Source organism: Lingula anatina, chromosome 5 (assembly GCF_051362555.1).
Source record: "Lingula anatina isolate TDL-2025a chromosome 5, LinAna3.0, whole genome shotgun sequence".
Classification (NCBI taxonomy): Eukaryota; Metazoa; Brachiopoda; class Lingulata; order Lingulida; family Lingulidae; genus Lingula; species Lingula anatina.
Genome location: NC_141771.1, coordinates 10,988,761 through 11,010,115, shown reverse-complemented (window position 1 = coordinate 11,010,115; position 21,355 = coordinate 10,988,761). Strand labels below are relative to the sequence as shown.

The window sequence follows — 21,355 nt, the reverse complement described above, 5'->3', positions numbered from 1 at the left end:
CACAAGAAGTAAATGGCGTCTGGAAACCGAGATATCAACTTTTGTTTTGCCCTTCTCTATTCAATGCTTTACTTTTTGCCCCGCGTTTAAGTCCATTAGATAAATAGTGCCTCATTCAGCTTAAGCAGCTTACCTTTAGAAACTTAAAATTTTGATTTTGTCCCTGCTATTATTTTTGGACTGTCTATTGATTAGATAGAATAAATCTAACAATTATAAATTATGATACCGGAAAAGTGTTTATTGCTGAACTCGGGCTTGACGTTTCCTTTTTCAGCTACCATATTTCACGACAGGTATTTTAGGACAGTAATGAGTCTGATACTGAGCACACTCGATTGAATACAAGAATATAATGCTAAAAAAGGAACATTCAGAGGATTAAGTGCAGATATTTTTTTTAATTCTGTGATTTCAGCATTAAGGGGAATCCGGGAATTAGATTGGATTTTTCTCTTTTCTTTAAAAAATTTAACCTCTCGTTCACAGCTGAAGGAAGGGTCGTAGTAAACAGAAAAAATGAAAATAAACAAAACTAAAAAAAAATTAGTCACATAAACATCAATGCAATTTTTCTTGTAAATCTTGGAAAAAAATTATATAAAAATGAAAGTTAAGTTTTTATAGAAAAATGGGAAACTTTAAATATGCTGCACCATGTGAAGGCGCAATACTGCGCATTGTGCTCTGCTACTGTAACGCAGTCCGCCTGTCAGAGATATTTGAATACCTAGTAAAACATAAAGGTAATGCATTCTCCACTCCAGCGTTTGTTTTTCTGTAGCCATTTCCACCATAAAGTTGCCAACAATTGCGCACATAGAAAATCGTCCACGTTGTTATTTTCACAAAAACATTGCATGACTGCAAGCAAAAACTCTGGAATGAGATTTGAAAAAAGAATAGATAAAAACTACCTGTGCATTACCGGTCGTTGTAAAAGCGCAGTGCAGTCATATAGGCCCTAATCCAAAAAGAATGTGACTCCATTCAGCGTTGAAACGACACCTAACATGCTAATCTGGCGCACAAGTGCTTGTCTACATGTTCTAGAAGAACCAATTCCCCCCTTATTGTCCGCTAATAATATCTTTATTTAGTGACTAATATTCTGTTGGCATTAACATGAAAACGTTTTTGTAGAAATCATGCTGACCTGACGCAAAAGGCATCAGGTCTTTCGCACCGATACATATGTATAATATTTTTTTATTTGAAATTGATTCACATCTCGTCCTGTTTATTCCACTTGAATTTTTGAACATTCAATTTACGGAACACAACGAAGAATTTTATGTAATAAATCACCCCACAGTAAGACAGCTATAACAGTTTCTAAAATGTCAGGAGAGGCCAAATCTTTAGACCTATCTTTCTCTTAACAATTACAAAAATAATAATTATTATTATCATAAATAAATAAACAAACAGTACACAATCCAAGACCAAGGGAGAGAAGACAGTATGCCTAAGCACGTGAGCTGACAATCCTTTTGATTGGCTACTGTGTCCTGTGAGTGGACAGATCAAGACAAGCTCTCCCGAGTCCCACCACTGAAAAGCTGACAGATGGGGCCCTTCAAGGTGGGCGGGGCTTACGGCAGCTCCTGCCAATCGAATATTTCCATGATAATAGCCACTGGGGAGCTCGAAGAAAACGTGACATATGTTAAGATCTGGCAGTGTCTTATCTCAGTACAATTTATATGGACGAGCACGGACTGAAGAACGCACAGTTCTAGTATAGATATCGTAGAGTACCCAGTGCCTCCGCCGCCTGCAGCCTCAGTGGTAGGATGTGTTCGCGTGGATAGCGACGTCAGTCGGACGCGTGCCGTGCGCGTGCCAGAAGTGTGACTACATCTAAGACAGACGTAAGTGATTTTTTTCGTTATCTTACTGAAAAGTGTGGGTCATTTTGATAATGCTGGCCTCTCCAACGTGTCCACTTTGTGTTAAAGGCTATTCCACACATTTCTGATATTGCGTAGTGTATTCAAAACCTTTTTGTTGTCGATTTTATCTTAAATTTGTGAAATGCCGATGTGCTCCGAACGAGTTCTCTTTCTCTCACTCCGCATCTTCACAGCTGAGTTGTTTCAAAATTCCAGGAAATTCCATTTCCAAGAATTGTGGCATTTTAAAACATTGTTTATATTTTTGAAAAGTCTTTAGCGAGTTGACCCAAGTTGTTTTTAGTGTGATATGGGTCGCAGTATTATTCAACGCTTGTAATAGAATTTCAGATTTGATATATCACTATTATCAAGAAAATTATTATTTACATACACATCAACGTGTTTTGCATGGTTTAATGGCTGCATTATTGTTCATACAGAATAGGAGTAAGATGATTTAGGAAGCTTGCTGATCATGGGTGAAAACTTTTCCAGTGTGCTTGATACAGTACGTTTATTTATTCATATTCAAAGTTAACAAGAGGGAAAGGAAAAATGCACCCGTTTAAGTGAAAAAAGTGCAACTTACAGTATAAAATCTCAAGCTTTACTCTATTTTCTACTTTTATTCTTTATTTCAAAAGATATTTAATCCCCACGTCATTGGGCCTATATCAAAGTGGAAAATGTAAATCTTGGCATTAAAAGAAAACTGGTCAGTTTTTTTTTTTTTTTGTTTTTTTTTTTTGTGAAGAAAGGGTAGCTCTCATCTGACCATACTCTGGACACTATAGACCTACTTGACCGACACGTGTCTGAGTCATGTATAGATTGGGGTATGGCAACATCTTAATTAGAACTGATGGTATGAATCATATTTGTTTAATTTGATAATACTTGATAATATTTGGTGATAGATGCCACATAAATGTAAATGATACAAACTTAATTTCTGAAGCAGTTTTTAAGTAAGTGGTTGTATTTATTAGGACTATTTGCGAATTCTACATTTATTTACTGTCCTTAAATTCTCATGATCCACTTGCACTTCCTATATATTTTTTCTTTCTGGTGACAATCAAAATTTTAATCACATAGACATTTGTACTTGTAAAATGCTTAAAAGGTGTAATCAGTGGAATTTTTTCCGAAATATTTCAGTTTTGTTTAACTATAATTGCCCCGTATTAGTAAAGGTGTAGATTTACTAATACTATTTTTGTTGGTAAAATTGAGCCCAAATAACTTTTTACAGCTACAAATTTGAAATAAAGCGCGCCTACTGCTAAGTATCTGACCAATATAAAACGGATAAAATATTTACATTTTTTTGCTTGTTACAAAAAGTCATCATTAAGTAAAAACGCAGTTTGGTGCCTCTCTTTCTCTCTCTCTCTCTCTCCCTCTCTCTCTCTCAGTCTGTGTGCGTGTGTTTGTGTTTGTGTGTGTGTGATGCTGTCCATTTCATGCAACGCCGTGTCCGTTAATATACAATATAACCATTCTTTTTGTTGTTGTTGTTTGTTTGTTTTTAGAATTGCCAAATGGTTATTTTTGACCCAGAAAGAAATGTGAATCATGAGAGGTTTAACTTTACATTTGCAATACAAAGGTCTGAGTACAGATCTATAACTGTCAGGGAAATTATGTCAGCATTATGGTGAGCGGGAGAGAAATTGAACGACAAATCTGTCATGACTGATAATTACAGGTAATTATAGTTAATTGGATAATGTTTTGGTAGGTAACAGAAAACAAAAGAAAAAATGGAAATAAATTGCATAAAATTTATTATGATATTTATTAAATATGAATGTGAAGTATATATCTATATGCCTTACAAGTATAGGGGCTATACTTTATTTACTTGTGATCACAATGCAGTGATACGTGAAGAGAATGGCATCATGAACTATTTTTTAAAAAGTAGCAACTCAACAAGTCTATTAATTAAAAAACAAATTTATAAGGAGTGTTTTTACATTATTAAGGCAGTGGTCGTCGATCCAATATACATATAAACAACTAATAAACAATGCCCTTTGCAATTATGAAATTTAACTAACACAATTAATTGCGTTTTCACTAATATACTGCGTAACAAAGAAATTCAGAATTTTTACAGGGCAAATAGAGATTATTCTGTGCAGTTACATAATTAGCTTAATTAGATAAAACATGTTAATACACAGGCCTGTGCCTTGACATGTAGTGAGTAATAAGGATCAAGAAACTTGTGAAAAGCAAAATGAAGTTAGTCATCGAGATGATGAAAAAATCCCACCTTATCTGATAAAAAGTAACGACTCAGGGCAGAATATATCGGTATAAAAAACCCATTTTGCCATGATCTTATTAGCATCACAAAAGGACAGATTTGTAGGGGTAATCCATCTTGTGTCGCTAGGCAAACCGCTCACAACTCTGTATCTCTGCCCTTTTAGCGATAGGGGATCCCTTGGGTGTTTCCAACTGTCCCTCACTTTAGATATGCCCCCTTGGGGCCTCATTATTAAACACTTATACAGTCTGCTATCTGGAGGCGTGCCGGAAAAACAAAAGAACATTTGTTAGATTTAATGTTTCTGCCAGGTGGCCGCTTCTTAATTTTTTTTTATTTATCTATTTATTTATTTATTGCACAATCTCTACAAAGACGTACTCTCGTGTACTTAGGTAAACGTGAATTATTTTTATTCCAAGAAGTGCACGTGTTACAGAGAACAACGCAAGGTTTACATTTTATGCGCGGTCAATTTGGATTTTCTTGGTGACAGGACAGATTGACATAGACCGATCATAAGTGAGGATTTTATTTTATTTTTTAAGGTTTGCACCGGCTGAATCTTGTGAAAATATACAGATCTGATAGTAAACAGCACACACAGCAGTTTGTGTACCAGTACGTAAAAAAGGTAAAAAGTTAATTAGATATGTCAAATGATAATTATCAGAGTAAGAGGTTACTTATCTGAATTCTGAATCCTTACTTATAAGAGATTTGGTGAATTGAGATGCATTTTACAAGGGACAGGTTAATTAGTGTGACGGCCGCTTTTCGTTTGTCTCGCTAACTCGATACCGCCTTATGAGACATATCATTTTGTTTTTTTATCGTCTTTTTTCTAATCCGTTGCTATCTTGTCAATATTATCTATAATGTAATTACTGGAAAAAAGATAATATCATACACCTGAGGAAGAAACCCATGATAACTATTAAGCCTTTGTAGATCCCTGGGGGTCAAAAGGTCAGGCACCATACACAGCCAATCAAAACCTTTAGTGTCACAGTCAGTGATCCGCCGGCCCCAGGGGAATGCGGAACAGCCCCGGGGACCGCATCATTCTGCGCTTATGCGAAGATGAAACAAGGCGATAGTGCTGATGTAAGCAAATTATTCTCTGCCGACAAAAGACTTTGAAAGCGATGACTCGTGTGTGCAGCTAACTTATTTTTTCTTTTTTTTTTTTCGTGTGTTTTTGTAGAAGCTAGGATCCACCAAACAGTGCTCAAAAGAAGCATATGATAAATGATTTTATTAGATTTTGTGATAATTCAGATTAGTTTTCAAGAGTGTGGTATTATTCGTGAGATTTATGAATGCAGGTACAAGGTTAAATTTCTTATAAATACAATTTTTTGTATTTTTCCCTTCTTCGCATGAAAATAAGATAAACAAAAACATAATAAGACAGCCCGTGGCATGAAATGCGTCTTAATAAGTAAAGATTTCAATGATGATAAAGATAATGATAATGATGCTAAACAAGTAAAAAGAAAAACCCAACTTCTTGTCAAGTAAGGACAGGATTACGCTTGTTCCCACAGTTTGGCGTGTGTGTTTGCGTGTGCGCACGTGCGCATGCTCGTGCGTCTTCTTCAAGATTATTAGTCTGCATCAGAAAATATTTAGGATTTTGATATCGGCATGTCTCTTCTTTAATATGAAGACTTTGTATACAGTGTTTGACACTAGCGTCTGCATCAAATTACTAAAAAGTGGTTAATACATTATACTAGATTTCGGTCACGATGTGGCTTTATGTGTGTCTAAAAAGCAAGAGTATTCTGGTCCATAGTTCTTAAATTGGTATAAAATGAATGGCGCAAGCACTCTATATGTCCATACTAATACAAACCAATATCTCAGTGTAAACTAAGCAGTTATTTTCAAATTCATAACATAAGATTAAAAAAGGAATTTATCTTACTATTTGAATACAGCTTGACTGGTGAATCATTTCGATTATTTCAGGGTAAAATGTTAATCTGATGTGAACGACTCTTCAGGGATATAAAAATTCCTAATAATATGATACCAAAACGATAAATAATTGGCAAACTTGTAGGTGCGCGCAGATTTTAAGAGATGTTAGGAATTTAGATTGTTCCCGATATACCTTTCAATATCTTATTGTATTCAAGTTATGAAATAAAATTCCAACCCTTCGGTGGTGATTTTGAATAAATAATAATAATCATACTGAGGATGATTAAATTAAGTGACACTAAAAGTTAACAAAAAGCCCATATACACACAAAAATAAGTGTCATTCAAAGCTAGGCCCGATGTAGCTAGATCTCATCTTGTGTCACGGCAAGATAAAGTTGAAGGTCAAAATGAGACGAGAAAACACACCATGTTTGCGTGACGCTCTATGTCGTGCAGGAAAAAATGTCAACCGCTACCTGTCAAAACGAACAGATTAAAATCATACCTTGCTGAAATATGATTATCAACATTAGCCCCAATTTTCCAAACAGCTACAAAAGTACAATTTAGTGATTACAGTTATTATTATTGTTGATTTGTAATCACGCGAGAGAAATACGAAGTAGGTGAAGGCAATTATTGGTAATTTGTCAAGTCAAATAAAAGACGTTTCCGTCGAAAAGTTCACGAACTGCGAAAACAACAAAGGTGAATGTTAGCAACGGACATATTGCATTGTTTGGCTTCATATCGCGCCATTGGAAAGTTTACTTTGTGATACTTAAACGACTACATAGACAGTTCGGTTTGGAGCTTGCAGGAATGCGTACAGATTTTTATTTCAAATCAGTTCATATCTGTCTTATTCCATTTTATCTCATTTAATTATATTTCACACCACCTTATTATAGCTATTTTATTCCCAAACATAATATTCCATCCCTTTATTATTTACCCCGATTTGCCTCCGGTGGGAACATTTAATGCATAAATGGAATCGGGACTAATTTAGTCTTGTGTTTTGCACTTGACAACAATCGGGAGTGGTAGTGGTGGTGGGTGACTATAGAGAAAGAGCCGCTCAATTCGCCCACATCAAGGCCTTTCATACGCCCCCCCCCCCTCCCGAGAGTTGACCCAGAGAACACTGTTGTTAACAAATAAATCAACAAATTGACCATCTTTAACATCTGCATTAATGCTGACATTGGTTATATCCCTTTAATTTGTTCGATTACATGCAGTTGTACCAGCTATTGATGTACTCTGTATGTTGTCAAGAATTTTATTGCAGGATTGAAGCGTGACTACATTATCAACATCTTGCACTTGCCGTTAAGTTGATTCGCTTTCTTAAACCCTACTTAAACATCGTACGGCAGCATGTCAGCGTTTATTGCATAAATATAACCTTAAATTACGAGGTCTAATCCTTCTTTCAATTAAATTGGGATTTCCATAAAATAGACCGCAAATGCTATGTGTCTCTGTACGTGGTGTTTCGTCATTATGCTCTTCCATTACTCAGCTATAACGATAATGACTAAGTTGTTTCCTTAATTCATAAATCTAATTACGTTTTATAATAGAACTATTTTCTCCTCTATTGCACGGACAAGGGGATTGAATCACCTTAAATGAGAAGGTGAAATTCTACCTCATTAACGTATCTATTGAAGAGTTCCCCAAGAGGAGCCACGTGCAAGCACATTGTCTCGACGCGTCGTTAACATAATCGAATTACTATCGCGGCTATATCTTGGTTAATGCGGAGAATGAATGGCAGCGATACGTCCGACCATTACCCGGTTGCTATCATGTTTGTCTAGGACAGAAGTGGTTCGAGTGATCAGAGGGTGTAATTCAGTTAGATCAAAGTTAATCAGTCCAGGATCCATAAATTAGCCGTGTCACACAATGGATGTCAGTTGGATGAGTTAAGGGTCTATCTATCGGGTTGATTCGAGTGCGTAAACAACAATGGGCCCATGATTCTGATTGAATATTGCCGTAGGTGGTGGGTCATGTGTCGATTGGTTGATACTGACAGTTGCTGTGACCGAGCAAAAGAAACAAACAAGCCACCAACGTCAATTTGACATTTGTTGTGCTTTAGAATGTAGCTGTCATAACATGACGCATGGAGAATGGCAGAAACGATCACGGCGTGCATTCGCTTCAAACAATTAAAACCTATATAAAAACACCGTTTAAAATGCGCCAGCCTTTTCTTATTAGTCAATGAAATATGTTTTTGGAGTTTTAAATGACATAAAACGTAGGCTGTTAATCTCTACGCAAGTGCCCCAGTATGTATATCTCAGACTATCCTTTGACTGCTTCAGTAGAAACCCAAAAGTAATCAATGAAATACATTTGTAAAGACCTTACGTATCATATATCAAATTGACGATTCTAAAAACAACCCTTTTACATTGTCTATATATTTTTACTTTTAGGAAGAAGACATTTCAGCGGAAAATGCCCATCAAAACCAAAACCAGACCGTGTGGTACTTCCGCAGACGATTCTGGTCTTGGCGCAGACGACACGCTGGAAATTTACGCCAAAGATATCATAGAAGCAGACGACATGGAAGACGACGAGGAGGACGGAAAGCGGGACATAGGCAATGAGGAAAAAATGGCCGAAAACGAAAAGTGCAACGAAAACACGGAACCGGAAGGCAAAAAGCAACCGAAAAAGAGAGGTCCGAAGAAAAAGAAAATGACCAAAGCGAGGGTTGCCAAGTTGCGCGTGCGACGAGTTAAAGCTAACGCGAGGGAGCGTAATCGAATGCATGGTTTAAATTCAGCCTTGGATGACCTGCGTTGTCATGTTCCGTGCTACTCCAAGACCCAAAAACTTTCTAAAATAGAAACTTTGCGCCTAGCTAGCAACTACATTTGTGCCTTATCGGAAATCCTAAAAACTGGCAGACGACCGGATGACATCGCATTTGCAAAGGCCTTATCGAAGGGACTGTCTCAAAATACAATGAATCTAGTAGCCGGGACACTGAGACTTTCTCCACGAGCCTTAATGACTGAGCACGTGCACGCCCTACCTTCGTTGAACGGGGGCACTCTGCCGACTGCCTTTGACTACCACGGTGCTATTTCTCCTGTTACATTCCCCACGACATTCCCTACGCATGCGCAACGGAATAATTCCGATATTCAAAGCATTCCTTATGACCAATATAATCCTTCCAAGTATGGATCTTTCCAACAGAATCCACATTCCAATTCCCCTAATAATGCCATGCCATCTTATGGACAATACGCGTTTCCAAGACATCACCCCCAGCAACAGCAGCAGCAACAACAACAACAGCAACAGCCAGTTCCGACCAATGGGAGCCCAGTTTACGGAACCAACCAAGAGGCTACCTTACCAATAGGAACCACGACTCATGCTGGTTACCATGGTAACTTCCAAATGGGATTTCATATGCAGCCAATCGGACATTCTCCCCTAAACGACTCCGGAGCAGACGTACTTTTAGAAGATTTAGAAGATTTTGATTCGGATTCTATGAATGAAAGTGACCTTCACCTCTTGCAGACAACCACTACCCTGTTTGAGGAATCATTTTAGAAGGAACATTATATGGTTTACACGATCACTTTAAATTAAATGTACGTTTTAGGGGCAAATGTCACTCTTTAAGGGATAACACCTCTTCATATGTCATAAAACGTGCCATAAAATGAATTTTCTAGGAGTAAACGACGATGTTCTCACAATTACCAATGGTTAATTAATCCGTTCCGACGTTCAAAGTTAGTCGATTGTTTTTTTTTTTTTTTTAATTTTTTTTTTTTGTAATAATCTGTTTAGAGATTATTACGGAGGGAAGCCATCTCTGAAGGTCAACGTGGTCTGATGGCAAGCACAGATTTCAGAATAATTGCGATAACTGCTGTTTTAGTGGTAAAATGGAATTAATTATATTTCTTTGTGCTATTTTACAATTCATATTTATGGATGAATTTTGAATCTAATATGAAGAGCTGTTATCCCTTTAAGATAAAGAAAATGCTGCAATTTCTAATGGTATTTTTTTTATCATTTACTAATTATCATAAAAATGAAGAAATAATCAACATATTAAGCTGTTGATACCGGTCGTGAACTCTTATGCGGGGTACGAGCAATGAAATCAAATATTTAAATCCCAGTGAAAACATATTTTTACAAAGCACAACGCTATGCCATTATAAGATAATATATATTTTAACAAATTTACATTTGTATGACGGACTGATTATTTAAAAAAGTGTGATCTCTCTAGGGCACTTGTTTCAAATATGAAATACACCTAATGTGTATTTAACTTGATAACAATATTCACTGGTGCTGTGGAGCACCGTAAGGAGGTACTGTCTCATCAAATTCTTGGTAGAGTGAAGTTTTCCAGTTAATTAATACAAATAATTACATTGGAGATATGGGACGATAAGAAATAAAGTCAGTGCTGGTTATATTTGCAGAACAAAATCTATGTTTACCATAGAAATAGACCAATTTTTTATGTAGGAAGCCCATTGGATAACATATTTTTTTCTCAGAATTAATGTTAGAAGACAATCATTTAAAAAAATTTTCATATGATTATGATTATGGCAAATTCAACAAGCACTTTACTGGGCACAGTTCGCCACAGCCACGTGACAAGAAAAGCCGAACAGTCAGTTTATACGTTATTCAAATGTGTCAGTGTTCCGTAGCAGATATCGTATGTCATTAAAGTTATTTATTTCGCGTTAATTTATTTCTTATATATCTTATATATTAACTTATTGATTTTTATGTATTTATTGTGAGTAAACTGTTTAGTTTTCAACTTCGTTATAGAAAATAAATACATGTCATGTTTTATAAAAGATTTTTGGTCTTTTTGTGTATAATATAAATCTAAAGTATAAAAGATACTGTTCCGCGAGCAAAAAAAGTGATGTCGTAATTTCACTTTACCATGGTAAAGGACAAAACCCAAGAAAGACATAATTGATAAACTTTTCTGAAAAAAATACGTTCTGATCTTTTCATATTTTGTCGCAAAAAAAAGGTTTTGAGCTACAAAACCTACCATCTCAGACTATCAAGATGGCAGGAGGAATACAGCAACTGCGCTAAGACTGAAAGGGCCGATCTGCATGATCGCTTTTCAACCGGCAAACCGTTTTTTCTCGAGCTGCCCTCAAGGTCATGTCAAAAAATGACAAAGCACCTGCACATTACGTAAACAAACTCGTCGTTGCGACGTCAAAAATAAATGAATGAATTAATTAATTAATCATCGTACAGTGCCGATGGAAACCCAGGCTTTAGTAAAAGTTCTATCCATACGTAAAAAAAAGCTCTGTTCTCCAGACCCGAGTCCAATTGAACATATCTGACTGCCTGTTGGTCAATGGCCAATACGCCACTCTGTAGCAACGATCCCACCACAATCACTTCTCACCTATCACAACAGTAATCACACCTATTATCAAGTCACCTGAAATAATGCGCTATCAGCTTAGTACATCTACGCACCTAATGCACAGTATGATAATCGGAGGAACTATATGAATTCAAGATATGCAATGTACAGATATTGGTTTATTTATAACGGCTCAACAACAGCACGCTTCCAATCCTTTTGACATCCGACCATGGCATGATAAATCTTGGGCCTACGAATCCGCGAGTTTTGTAATTTATAAAACACGTTGGCGTGAATCAGTAGGCTTTCCAAGCCAAGTCTACGCAATTTATGTGTATTTTACCTAACATTTAGGACAGACTACCGCTGTTAATTGGTGTTCTTCTAAGACGTTTGATAATAAATCTACGCAGTACAGTCACGTTGGCAAATTGGGATTTTGATACTTTTCTCTGTTGTGGGGCATTCTTGTAGAGTTCTTAGTAAATTGAACAAAAGCAGTACAATAATCACGGCGAGCTACGTTTAGACAAAACATCAAGCCAGCGTCATAAAAACAGCTCTGTTAACATCCCAGCTCGCTGTAGTTAATATGTAAACTTGTATGACCCATTTCAACCTACACGTGAACTTAATGTTCAACTTGTTCTAGTTTGGTCACATTTGCAGTCAGTATCGCCAAGTTTATATTTATCAACGGCAGTTGGTGCTTATCAACAGCCAGTTAGAGTTTTCACGTTCAAGTCACATTTAGAATAACCAACGACAATAACGGGTCTTCTGCACTACGGAATAAGACTTTCCTGGCAAAAGCTGCTCTACCTGGAGAAGCAGTAGGCTACAGTTATAATACAAACCAAGTCATATTGTGAATCTAGACGAATATGGTGTGTTGCTGGAACTTGATATTTTTTATCAGTCCATTTATAACCACATTGGGTTACCTTGGGACGCTGTCGTCAGTTTCGGCGTCTTCTGATTGTAATTTCCCATATCCCAAACACTACACGGCGTACCACTTGAACGCTGGGGAGATCATTAACGTGGACGGCAAGGTGGACGAAGACGCCTGGAGCAAAGTGGCATGGACAGATGAATTTATGGACATACAGGTCAGTGACCGTTTTAAATAGCCGCTGGCCATACATGTACTTTATAGCTGCAGCGGTAATAGAGGAGCAAACGTAGGCCTACATGTAGCGACTTTCCAGTACAGGATGAGAGTTAGATAGATTTTAGTAATACTAGTAGAATGGGCATTGACCTTTCTTGCAGACAGGTGTTTTCATTTTCTTTTGTCATTATGTATTTTTAATGTGTTAAACATTTTGTTTATAATTCATATTTTAAGTATGAAATGAATCAAATGAAGGCTACGTCGTATTGCATGTCCCAGTGGTCTGCCATGCCTATCACTGGATCAATGTAAAAACACAATTATTACACAGTGTGGTTATATAAGTATGTGTGGTTGAGAATGCTGTCTCAGTATGCTAGTATGCAGTGGGCAATATTTCCACCTGTAAGAAAATATGTCGTCCTGCTCATTCGTCTACACCCTGTGTCTTTTAGATTACTGTTACTCAGTGATTGACGCGATTCTGTACGCCAAGAAAAATGTTGGTTCATCCTTTAGGGGATGACTTAACAGCAGGGCGATTGCCTTTCTCCCTTGATAAGATAACTCTTATTTTGGGTCCACCAATAATAATAATAATAATAATAATAATAATAATAATAATAATAATAATAATAATGCAAAATGACAGTTCGGAAGGAAGCTACTGACGAGCATAATATGAATCAGATATACCGTTTTGAAACAATAGCATGAGCGCTTGATCGAGTGACAAAACGGATGGAGTGAATTGATAATTGATTTTTCAAACAATTTTAAATACATGGTTTTAAATTAATGGCAAAGGTGAAAATGACCAAGGAAAAACTATAGGAAAGGTGATCCAAAAATAAACTTTTTAATTAGCCATTTTGTAATATAAATAAATATATATTAATTAATTAATCGATATAAAATGACAGCAACAAAAAATCTGACTAATAAATATTTAAAATTTTGCTAGATAATCAATAAATTGAGTACTGACTCGTCTTTTATAATAAGTAATTTATTCATAATTTCAGGGCCCATCTTTCCCAAAACCAAGGTTTACCACAAGAGCCAAGATGCGATGGGACGAGAACTACCTGTATATTGCTGCCTTTATGGAAGAAACGGTTTGTATCTCAGAACTGATATATCAAAACAGTGTGTATAATCATTCACAAACACGGAGTTTTCTATGTCTTTATATTTTATGAGACGTACACATAAGAATAAAGTTGGTAGAGACGTCTTTGTCACTTTTAAATCATTTATGAGGTGCATTAATTTACAAGAACAAAATATTTTTTTGCATTTTAGGACGTATGGGCGAATCAAACCAAACACGACTCGGTAATATTTTACGACAACGATTTCGAGGTCTTCATTGACCCGAGCGGAAGCACCCATTTCTACAAAGAATTTGAAATGAACGCCATAAATACCACGTGGGACCTGGAACTGAACAAACCCTACTTAAATGGAGGAACTCCCAATTCCTCTTGGGAAATGCCCACCATGAAAACAGCCACTTTTGTGGACGGTCCTGTCAATGACCCTTTAGTTAAAAATACATACTGGACTGCTGAAATCGCCATGCCGTTTAAAGATCTGATACACGGGAAAACGGGGATGAGGGCGCCTCCCAAAAATGGGGATCAGTGGAGGATCAACTTCAGTCGCGTTGAGTGGCACGTGAGAGTCGTCAACGGGCATTATGAGAAGGTCCCCAACATCAGAGAGGATAACTGGGTGTGGTCTTCCCAGAATGCAATAAACATGCATCTTCCAGAAAGATGGGGATTCCTTTTGTTCAGCAAGGAGGCTGTCAATCAGACGACCTATACAAAATATCCTGACTGGAACGTGTATTACGCTCTCACTCAAGTCTACAATGCGGAAAAAGCTTTTGCGGCGGTAAACGGCTACTTTACAGATGTTTTAGACCAGTTAAATCTGCCGAGTAGCATTACACAAGGAAAATGTGCAAAAATTCCCAAAGTAGATGTCCCTAAATTTCAGACGAGCAAATTTAATGTAACAGTCTCCCCGTTGGTGTCTGGCGCCCCTATCGGTCACATTTCAGATGACAGATTGATTTGGTTTGAAGAGAGCAAAATCAAAAGTTTGTTCCTCGTTAAAATATGTCGTTTGTTTAATTTGAGCCTGTGTCAGGCTCTGTCTTAATAAATTTTAACTGCTCAGCAAGACATTTTGCCTTAATTTGTGGTCTTGTGCTCTTGGCGTACGTGATTAAACTACACATTTTATATGAAATGTCTGAGCACACATTCACAACTATTACAAACGCAATTTACACAGATACTTAGAGGCGTACGATTAACGTTATACCTTAATATAACAAACATGTAGTAAAATTTAAATTACCTTGGTATGTGTCAAGACTTTATTCTAAATCATCAAGGTATGACCCATCCAAAGCCGTTCATAAAGTTACATCTCCTTTTCTTTTATTTGTCGAGTCAGTTTGGTAATGGAGATGAATTCGGTTGGCGGAATTCCCACGTAACGATAAAAATGGAAAATTCTCAAGAACGGGGGTTAAAACATTCACGACATTTTAGGTTTTTAGAGAAGATTCTATCTTTCCAAGAAAAGTAATATTTCTATGGTAAAATGTTATGTACATTTTATGTGTTTTTAGGACAACACCCGGATTTTAGAGGTAAAATAGAATCAATTATTACACCAGGCAATGTAAGCGTGTCCAGGATATGGGAACACACACCTGTGGTCTGCGGGGAGCTACGTGGCTTCGTATAATTCAACCCACTTTTAAGCTTGAACTAAAACATCACATTTCAAAACGCAAGGAAAAAAGCAAAACCGGACCATAAGAAACCAAGACACGTTAATGTTCGGTTGATAAGCCGGATATCAAACGCAGGTAAAAGTTAACGTAAAATTCCACTAACACTTACAATAAACCATAATGTCTCTATAAAGACTGCTATAACACTTGCAGCTCAACAGGTGACTTAATTTGTAAACAGAACAGGTGTTGGTTGTACTCTGTAGCAACATTCGGGTAAGTAGCATTTATCGTTTATTATCGAAAATAACCTCTCTCATTGACAGCTTATTTTTATTATTTTTATTTTTATCTGTAAGTGTCTGCTTATTAGTAAAGAAAACATGATAATAATATACAATATTAACCATGAATATGCCAGTGAGATTTGAGTGCAGCTTTTCACCACACACAGGCGCACGCATGCGCACACACACCTTATATAATTATATCAGACAAAGTTTTCATTTATGATAGATCCACATACAGTATTAAATTTACCTGTTGACTGTTTCGTTTGGTCACTCTGACAGACTTGATCACAACTGAATTACCCGTTTTCTGAAACTATTTCCACATTCATGTCAGACAAATCCACCCTGAGCTTCAGAGATAACTTGACACTAACCTCTTCACTATAGCCTATCTTCATCGTGTCAAGTTACCTCTGACGAAAATAGTTTGACCTAGTTTATATAAGCCAATCGAATCCATGTTTCAAAATTTTTCACCAAAGTTTGGTGAAAACGCTGATTGGTTGACCGTCAATCGGCAATCCTCGGCTGATTCCGCAAGCTCCATACTAACAACATAGTTATTGTCGAGTGCGGAGACATCCGAGTAGTTCCGAGTGCATAACCGTACACAAAGAAAGCATGGAGTATATCGGAATTGAAACCAGAGCAGTTTGATGCCCTGCATAATTATCTACTGAGGGATGATGTATTTTGCGTGCTGCCCACAGGTTACGGCAAGTCCCTGATATTCAGCCTTATCTTTGATTGGTCCGGATTTGAACAAAGCGCGCTTTGACTCGTTCGCGTTCATTGGCTAGATCGTTCAATGAGTCATTGAGTGCGGGCTTTAAATTTGATTGGCGGGCGGCGGAGGCAATCGAATGTGGTCAGAGGTAACTTGACACGATGAAGATAGGCTATAGTGAAGAGGTTAGTGTCAAGTTATCTCTGAAGCTCAGGGTGGACAAATCAAATCAAATATCTATAAAAAGAATCATCATCAGATATGTTTTACAAACCACATAAATGAATACGTCTTTTAATTAAAATAAATTTCACTTGTAAGAATTTTGTGATATGCCTTAATATATAACATCCACAATTTTTTATTTTTTAAATTTTCAATTTCAAATTTAAATTAATTAAAATTACACGTGTCATACAAACAAACCGTCTTCCCACCTGTAAAGTGACATGTTCATTATGCTGTAAACAATTCAAACACTGAATTGGGCTTCTGGGTGGTAACTCCGCTGTCTTGGACACAGGGAGATATACGCAGGCTCGAATATTAAACCAAATATTTCTATAATATTGCGTTTGATTACTACATATTTAAGAGGAATTGATTCAGTAGCTAAACGTTCCGGACAGGCTTATCAATAAAAGCGGCCAAACTACCTGTAGAATTGATTAAGAAGCTTTCTCGTTATGGCACCACGTCATACCACCTGTAAACCGCGTCCAGCAGAAAAAAAAATGATATCTTCTCGGCGGAATTATTTGCCAAATATGTTTTTCTCTAAAATTCACGTCGTTGCAATTGCTTGAATAGAAAGCGGGACGGCTTTTACACATTGGAACGTTTATAATAATCCCCTATTCTTAGGGACTTGCTAAAACTAAAACCGTCCTTTGTGTTATCTTCTCCACACAGGTTATTACGAACTAGCATTATATAATTGCCTCTGTGATAAATTTCGTGAATGAACCACGAAGCTTAATAGGGAACAGAAGCAAAAATACATTCCATGCAGCGTCTGTATTATTTGGGTTTCAGAGATGGAAATCAAAGATTTGCAAATATGTGCCTACAGTCCGAATAAACTTTGGTCATATTCGTCTACCCTGGCAGCCATTTTGACTAGTTTTCATGTATAAATATTTCGTCAAAATTTAATTGCCTCTGTATTGTCTTCTTCCAGTATTGTTCGGGTATACCTGGCACCAAGGCAGCCATAGGAATGATCGTATCGGAATGCATTGGACTTCTCTTCGCGATTGGAGTCTGCCTGGCAGGACTGAGAAGTTGCTTAAAAAGTTAAAGTAGAAAGTGAACACAGTGTTGACACAAGGGGTAACTTGAGGCACGAAATTGGTGGTGGTGGGAGTGGGGGGTGGTGGGGGGAGGGCTCAGCGGATCACACAGCCCTCCATTAAGTTCAAATATCTATCTTCTCCTAAAAAGTATCCCTTCCTTAGAAGAATTCATCTTTGATCCCTCAGTGAACTTATGCGGAGTCTCATATATTTACTGATATATTTATTCTAGGACCGGCCACCTTACTTGAATCTCAGACGTCGGTGAAAAATGTCATTATATAAAATGAATATCATAACTTATATAGTTCAATTTTGTGTTCGTAATGTACATGTAGGGTGAAGTAAAAATAAATATCAGACTATAGTTTTTCTGTACTGAGCATCAAAGGAAACAAAGGTAATAAAAGGAGATAGTGTTGAGCAGCTAGTATCAGGGAAGTCGAAATGAAATAGAAGCAGGGGGTGAAAAAGAGGAAAATGCTGGAAATTCATCAAATTCTCAATTTTCCCAGAAGAAAAAAAAAGAATCAGCCTCCTTTTCTATTCCTTTTTTTATTTTTTGACAAAAATACGGTACACTAATCGACCATAGAGGGATTGATGGTTAATTTGGTGCACATCGTAAACTGGCATGTTCACCAGTGAAAATCTGCATTGCATTAGTTGCACAGTAATCTGAGAATGAATTGCTTCAGATTAGACACAGCACAACGTTAGAGAAGACAAAATACTTTAACATTCAAGCTTCTCGCTGGATTGTACTAAAAGACGCACTAACATGTTTACTCAGTCTATGTGTATGCTGCAATGATTATGGTAAAATTTATTCAGGAAAAAACTATAAAAGCAGTAGTATCCCGAACTTAAATACGTCTAACATAGCACTGTATCTTTAAGTAATATGTACAGGAGCAGGGCTTGCTCGTTCAAAACATGTTACTATATATTGGGTAGCGTAAATGTCAAATGTTCTAATTAGAACAGGTGTTTTCTGAGTTCAAAAATGTCAATTTCATAACAATAATCAGACAGTAGCTGGCAATTCCCCGAAGTTGTCATTTCCTCCTTTTAAGAAATAAATAATGAACATTCTATCTTGTATATCGAGGATAGAAAAACTATCCGCAATTATTGAACTGACGAACAAAACATGCAACTATGGATAGGTTAGCGTTAATCTTACAAGATCTTATTAAAACGGGTTTTACGAGTTCAGAGTATGTATGATACTAAATACGGAGCCGACAGTCATTTTACGTCTCAATTACGTTGGCAGGATATCTTCCCAGTTGTCAATACTCAACAATAATGACTGATTGATACACTCCATTTGAAATGTTAAAACCAGGAAATGAAATTGTCCAAGGGATATGTTCTATCACAATACATATTGTTTTGAGTCTAATGCGCATACGTATCGAAGAAGACAGATTAAAAACCTTCTTGAAGCCAATAAACCCAACGCATTGCTTCTCATTACAAGGCAATCCTATTTGCCTTCTGCCTATAAGAAATGCTGTACTTGACACTAACAAGATTAAAAATTGAAATTGATACCGGGATAGAGCATTGCCCTTGATATTCTTTGGAGTTATCACTTAAATAAGTTGATACTGAAAACAAACCAGAACGGATTGTTGCCTTAGGTTATTGATTGAGTTTGTAACGTGAGAGAGGCATTAAATGGTTTTTCATTTGATCAGTAATTGCTTGGAAACTGGGAATACAATGTTATGTTATTTTGATTGGATTCCCTACATGGTGCATAGTTCTGTAATTGTTCAATGACGGCAAATAACAATTGAATTCACTGACAAGGCTATGGCCTTACCAGAATGTCCAATTGAAGCCCCAATAAACGAAGGCAATTTAGAAAATCAACAAACCCAAATTTTGTGGTTTTTTTCTCTTGATTTGAATTTGCAAATTCATCGGAATGAAAAAAAAAAAAAAACGGCAACATGCATTACTTGTGTGTGTAACACCCCATTTCCATAGATTAGATCGACCTACTTTAGATCGACCTAACTCCCTGAGGGTTCACGCTAAATAGCTGTCAGCCGGGCGGACACGAAAGTTAATTACCCTCTTACAGCTTGTAGTAGGCGGGACGGACATTTAAGTCGGATTATCTGAAAGTAATCTAGTGAGACTCCCCGCGGGGATAGATCGATCTAAAATCTATGGGAATAGAGCCTTACACCCCATTTCCATAGATTTTTAGATCGATCTATCCCTGTGGGGAGTCTCACTAGATTACTGTCAGCTTGGCCGGCTTAAGCGTCTGTCCCGCCTACTAAAAGCTGTAAGGTGGTAATTAACTATGGTGTCCGCTCGGCTGACTGCAATTTAGCGTGAACCCCCAGGGAGTTAGGTCGATCTAAAACTTAATCCTTAGATCGATCTAAATCTCTGGGAAAGCACCATTAGTGAAAATAAGGATTGTTTTGTCGTTTCCTCCTCTTTAAAATGTCATTTATAAAGAAAGCATAAATAGTAATTTCAATAAATATCACATCAACAGCCCTTTTAATAGTGTGATCAAGTTTATTCAGTTATGTACACCCCTTATATGCACCTCTTCGTATACCTGTTATAACTGAATCTGAATTTTTACAGCATTGGAATATGACGCTATCCTGAATAGCACGTTATTTTTAGACGTTCAAACATAAAATAGCATTTTAAGATACAATTTACTTTGGTAAGGTGTACACGTATACTGTGTAATATGAGGCATTTCACCTTAAATGTACGTACTACTATGTACATGTGCAAAGGTTAACTTACACACGCGCTGGCAATACGTATATATATATCCACACAACAACTACATGTAAATAAAATAAAAGGTACATATGGAAAATAAAATAAAAGGTACATGTACCTTTGAACCGTCATGTGTCGTTTGTGAAAATCATGCAAGGACAGGGCAGCGATTACATATTATCTAACTATCGTTTTTCTAGATTGCAAAATAAACCATGATTGCTCTTCACGGAATACTTTGCGTGACATCAGAAAGGATTTAAAGGTATACTGTGATGAAAAAACGGGTTAAAAGTATCCATTAGGTGCCCAAAAGTCATTTTTGAGTAATGAAAAAAAGTTCTTACGTTTATTTAGTTTTTAAAGCCGATTTTATGCAGGTGTGAATGTAGTTTACGATACTGCCGCGTGGTGGCGCTTTGAGGCGAGTGACGTCACTTGCGTCGAGGCTCAGAAAGCCATATTCGATTCAGCTATCCGCTTACTTACATTTACTCGATCGCAGCAAACTAAAAGCGATACACGCAATTGATTACTACATGATCATTTATAAATTCAAATTTTTGAAGATAGCTACACAAAAGAAGATGAATTCCCTACGTGGTTATCATTTATTAACCAACAAAATACACCAAAACTATGTTAACAGTAAAGGTTTGGAAGCAGGGCAGCGAACATAGTTTTTCACACATGCCCATCTGTCGCGGCGGCTGAACGTTCTTATCCCGACTGATAAGAGAAAGTTACCTAATACATGCAGGTGTGACAGCTAACATTATTTTTCACACCCGTGCAGTTTACCAGTGTCATTCCGGGAGAGCCAGGTCAGTGGACAAAAGGCCAAA

The 21,355-nt window shown here is 36.9% G+C and overlaps 2 protein-coding genes across 3 annotated transcripts; both read left to right on the top strand.

Moving 5' to 3' along the window:
- The first annotated feature begins 1,612 nt into the window (after nucleotides 1-1,612).
- LOC106165199 (neurogenic differentiation factor 6) lies at nucleotides 1,613-11,003 on the top strand. 2 transcript variants are annotated; one of them, XM_087013901.1, is made up of 3 exons: nucleotides 1,613-1,874; nucleotides 4,728-4,813; nucleotides 8,574-11,003. In XM_087013901.1, the coding sequence occupies exon 3, from the start codon at nucleotides 8,596-8,598 to the stop codon at nucleotides 9,712-9,714; it is 1,119 nt and encodes a 372-aa protein (XP_086870027.1). In that variant the 5' UTR covers nucleotides 1,613-1,874; nucleotides 4,728-4,813; nucleotides 8,574-8,595; the 3' UTR covers nucleotides 9,715-11,003. The 2 variants fall into 2 exon arrangements, with proteins under 2 accessions (XP_086870027.1, XP_086870026.1); XM_087013900.1 differs by lacking the exon at nucleotides 4,728-4,813 and having other exon boundaries at nucleotides 1,616-1,874.
- A 1,195-nt stretch (nucleotides 11,004-12,198) lies between these two features.
- LOC106165211 (uncharacterized) lies at nucleotides 12,199-14,860 on the top strand. The gene is made up of 3 exons (XM_013543324.2): nucleotides 12,199-12,660; nucleotides 13,691-13,783; nucleotides 13,971-14,860. The coding sequence occupies exons 1-3, from the start codon at nucleotides 12,433-12,435 to the stop codon at nucleotides 14,835-14,837; spliced, it is 1,188 nt and encodes a 395-aa protein (XP_013398778.1). The 5' UTR covers nucleotides 12,199-12,432; the 3' UTR covers nucleotides 14,838-14,860.
- The last annotated feature ends 6,495 nt before the right edge of the window (nucleotides 14,861-21,355 follow it).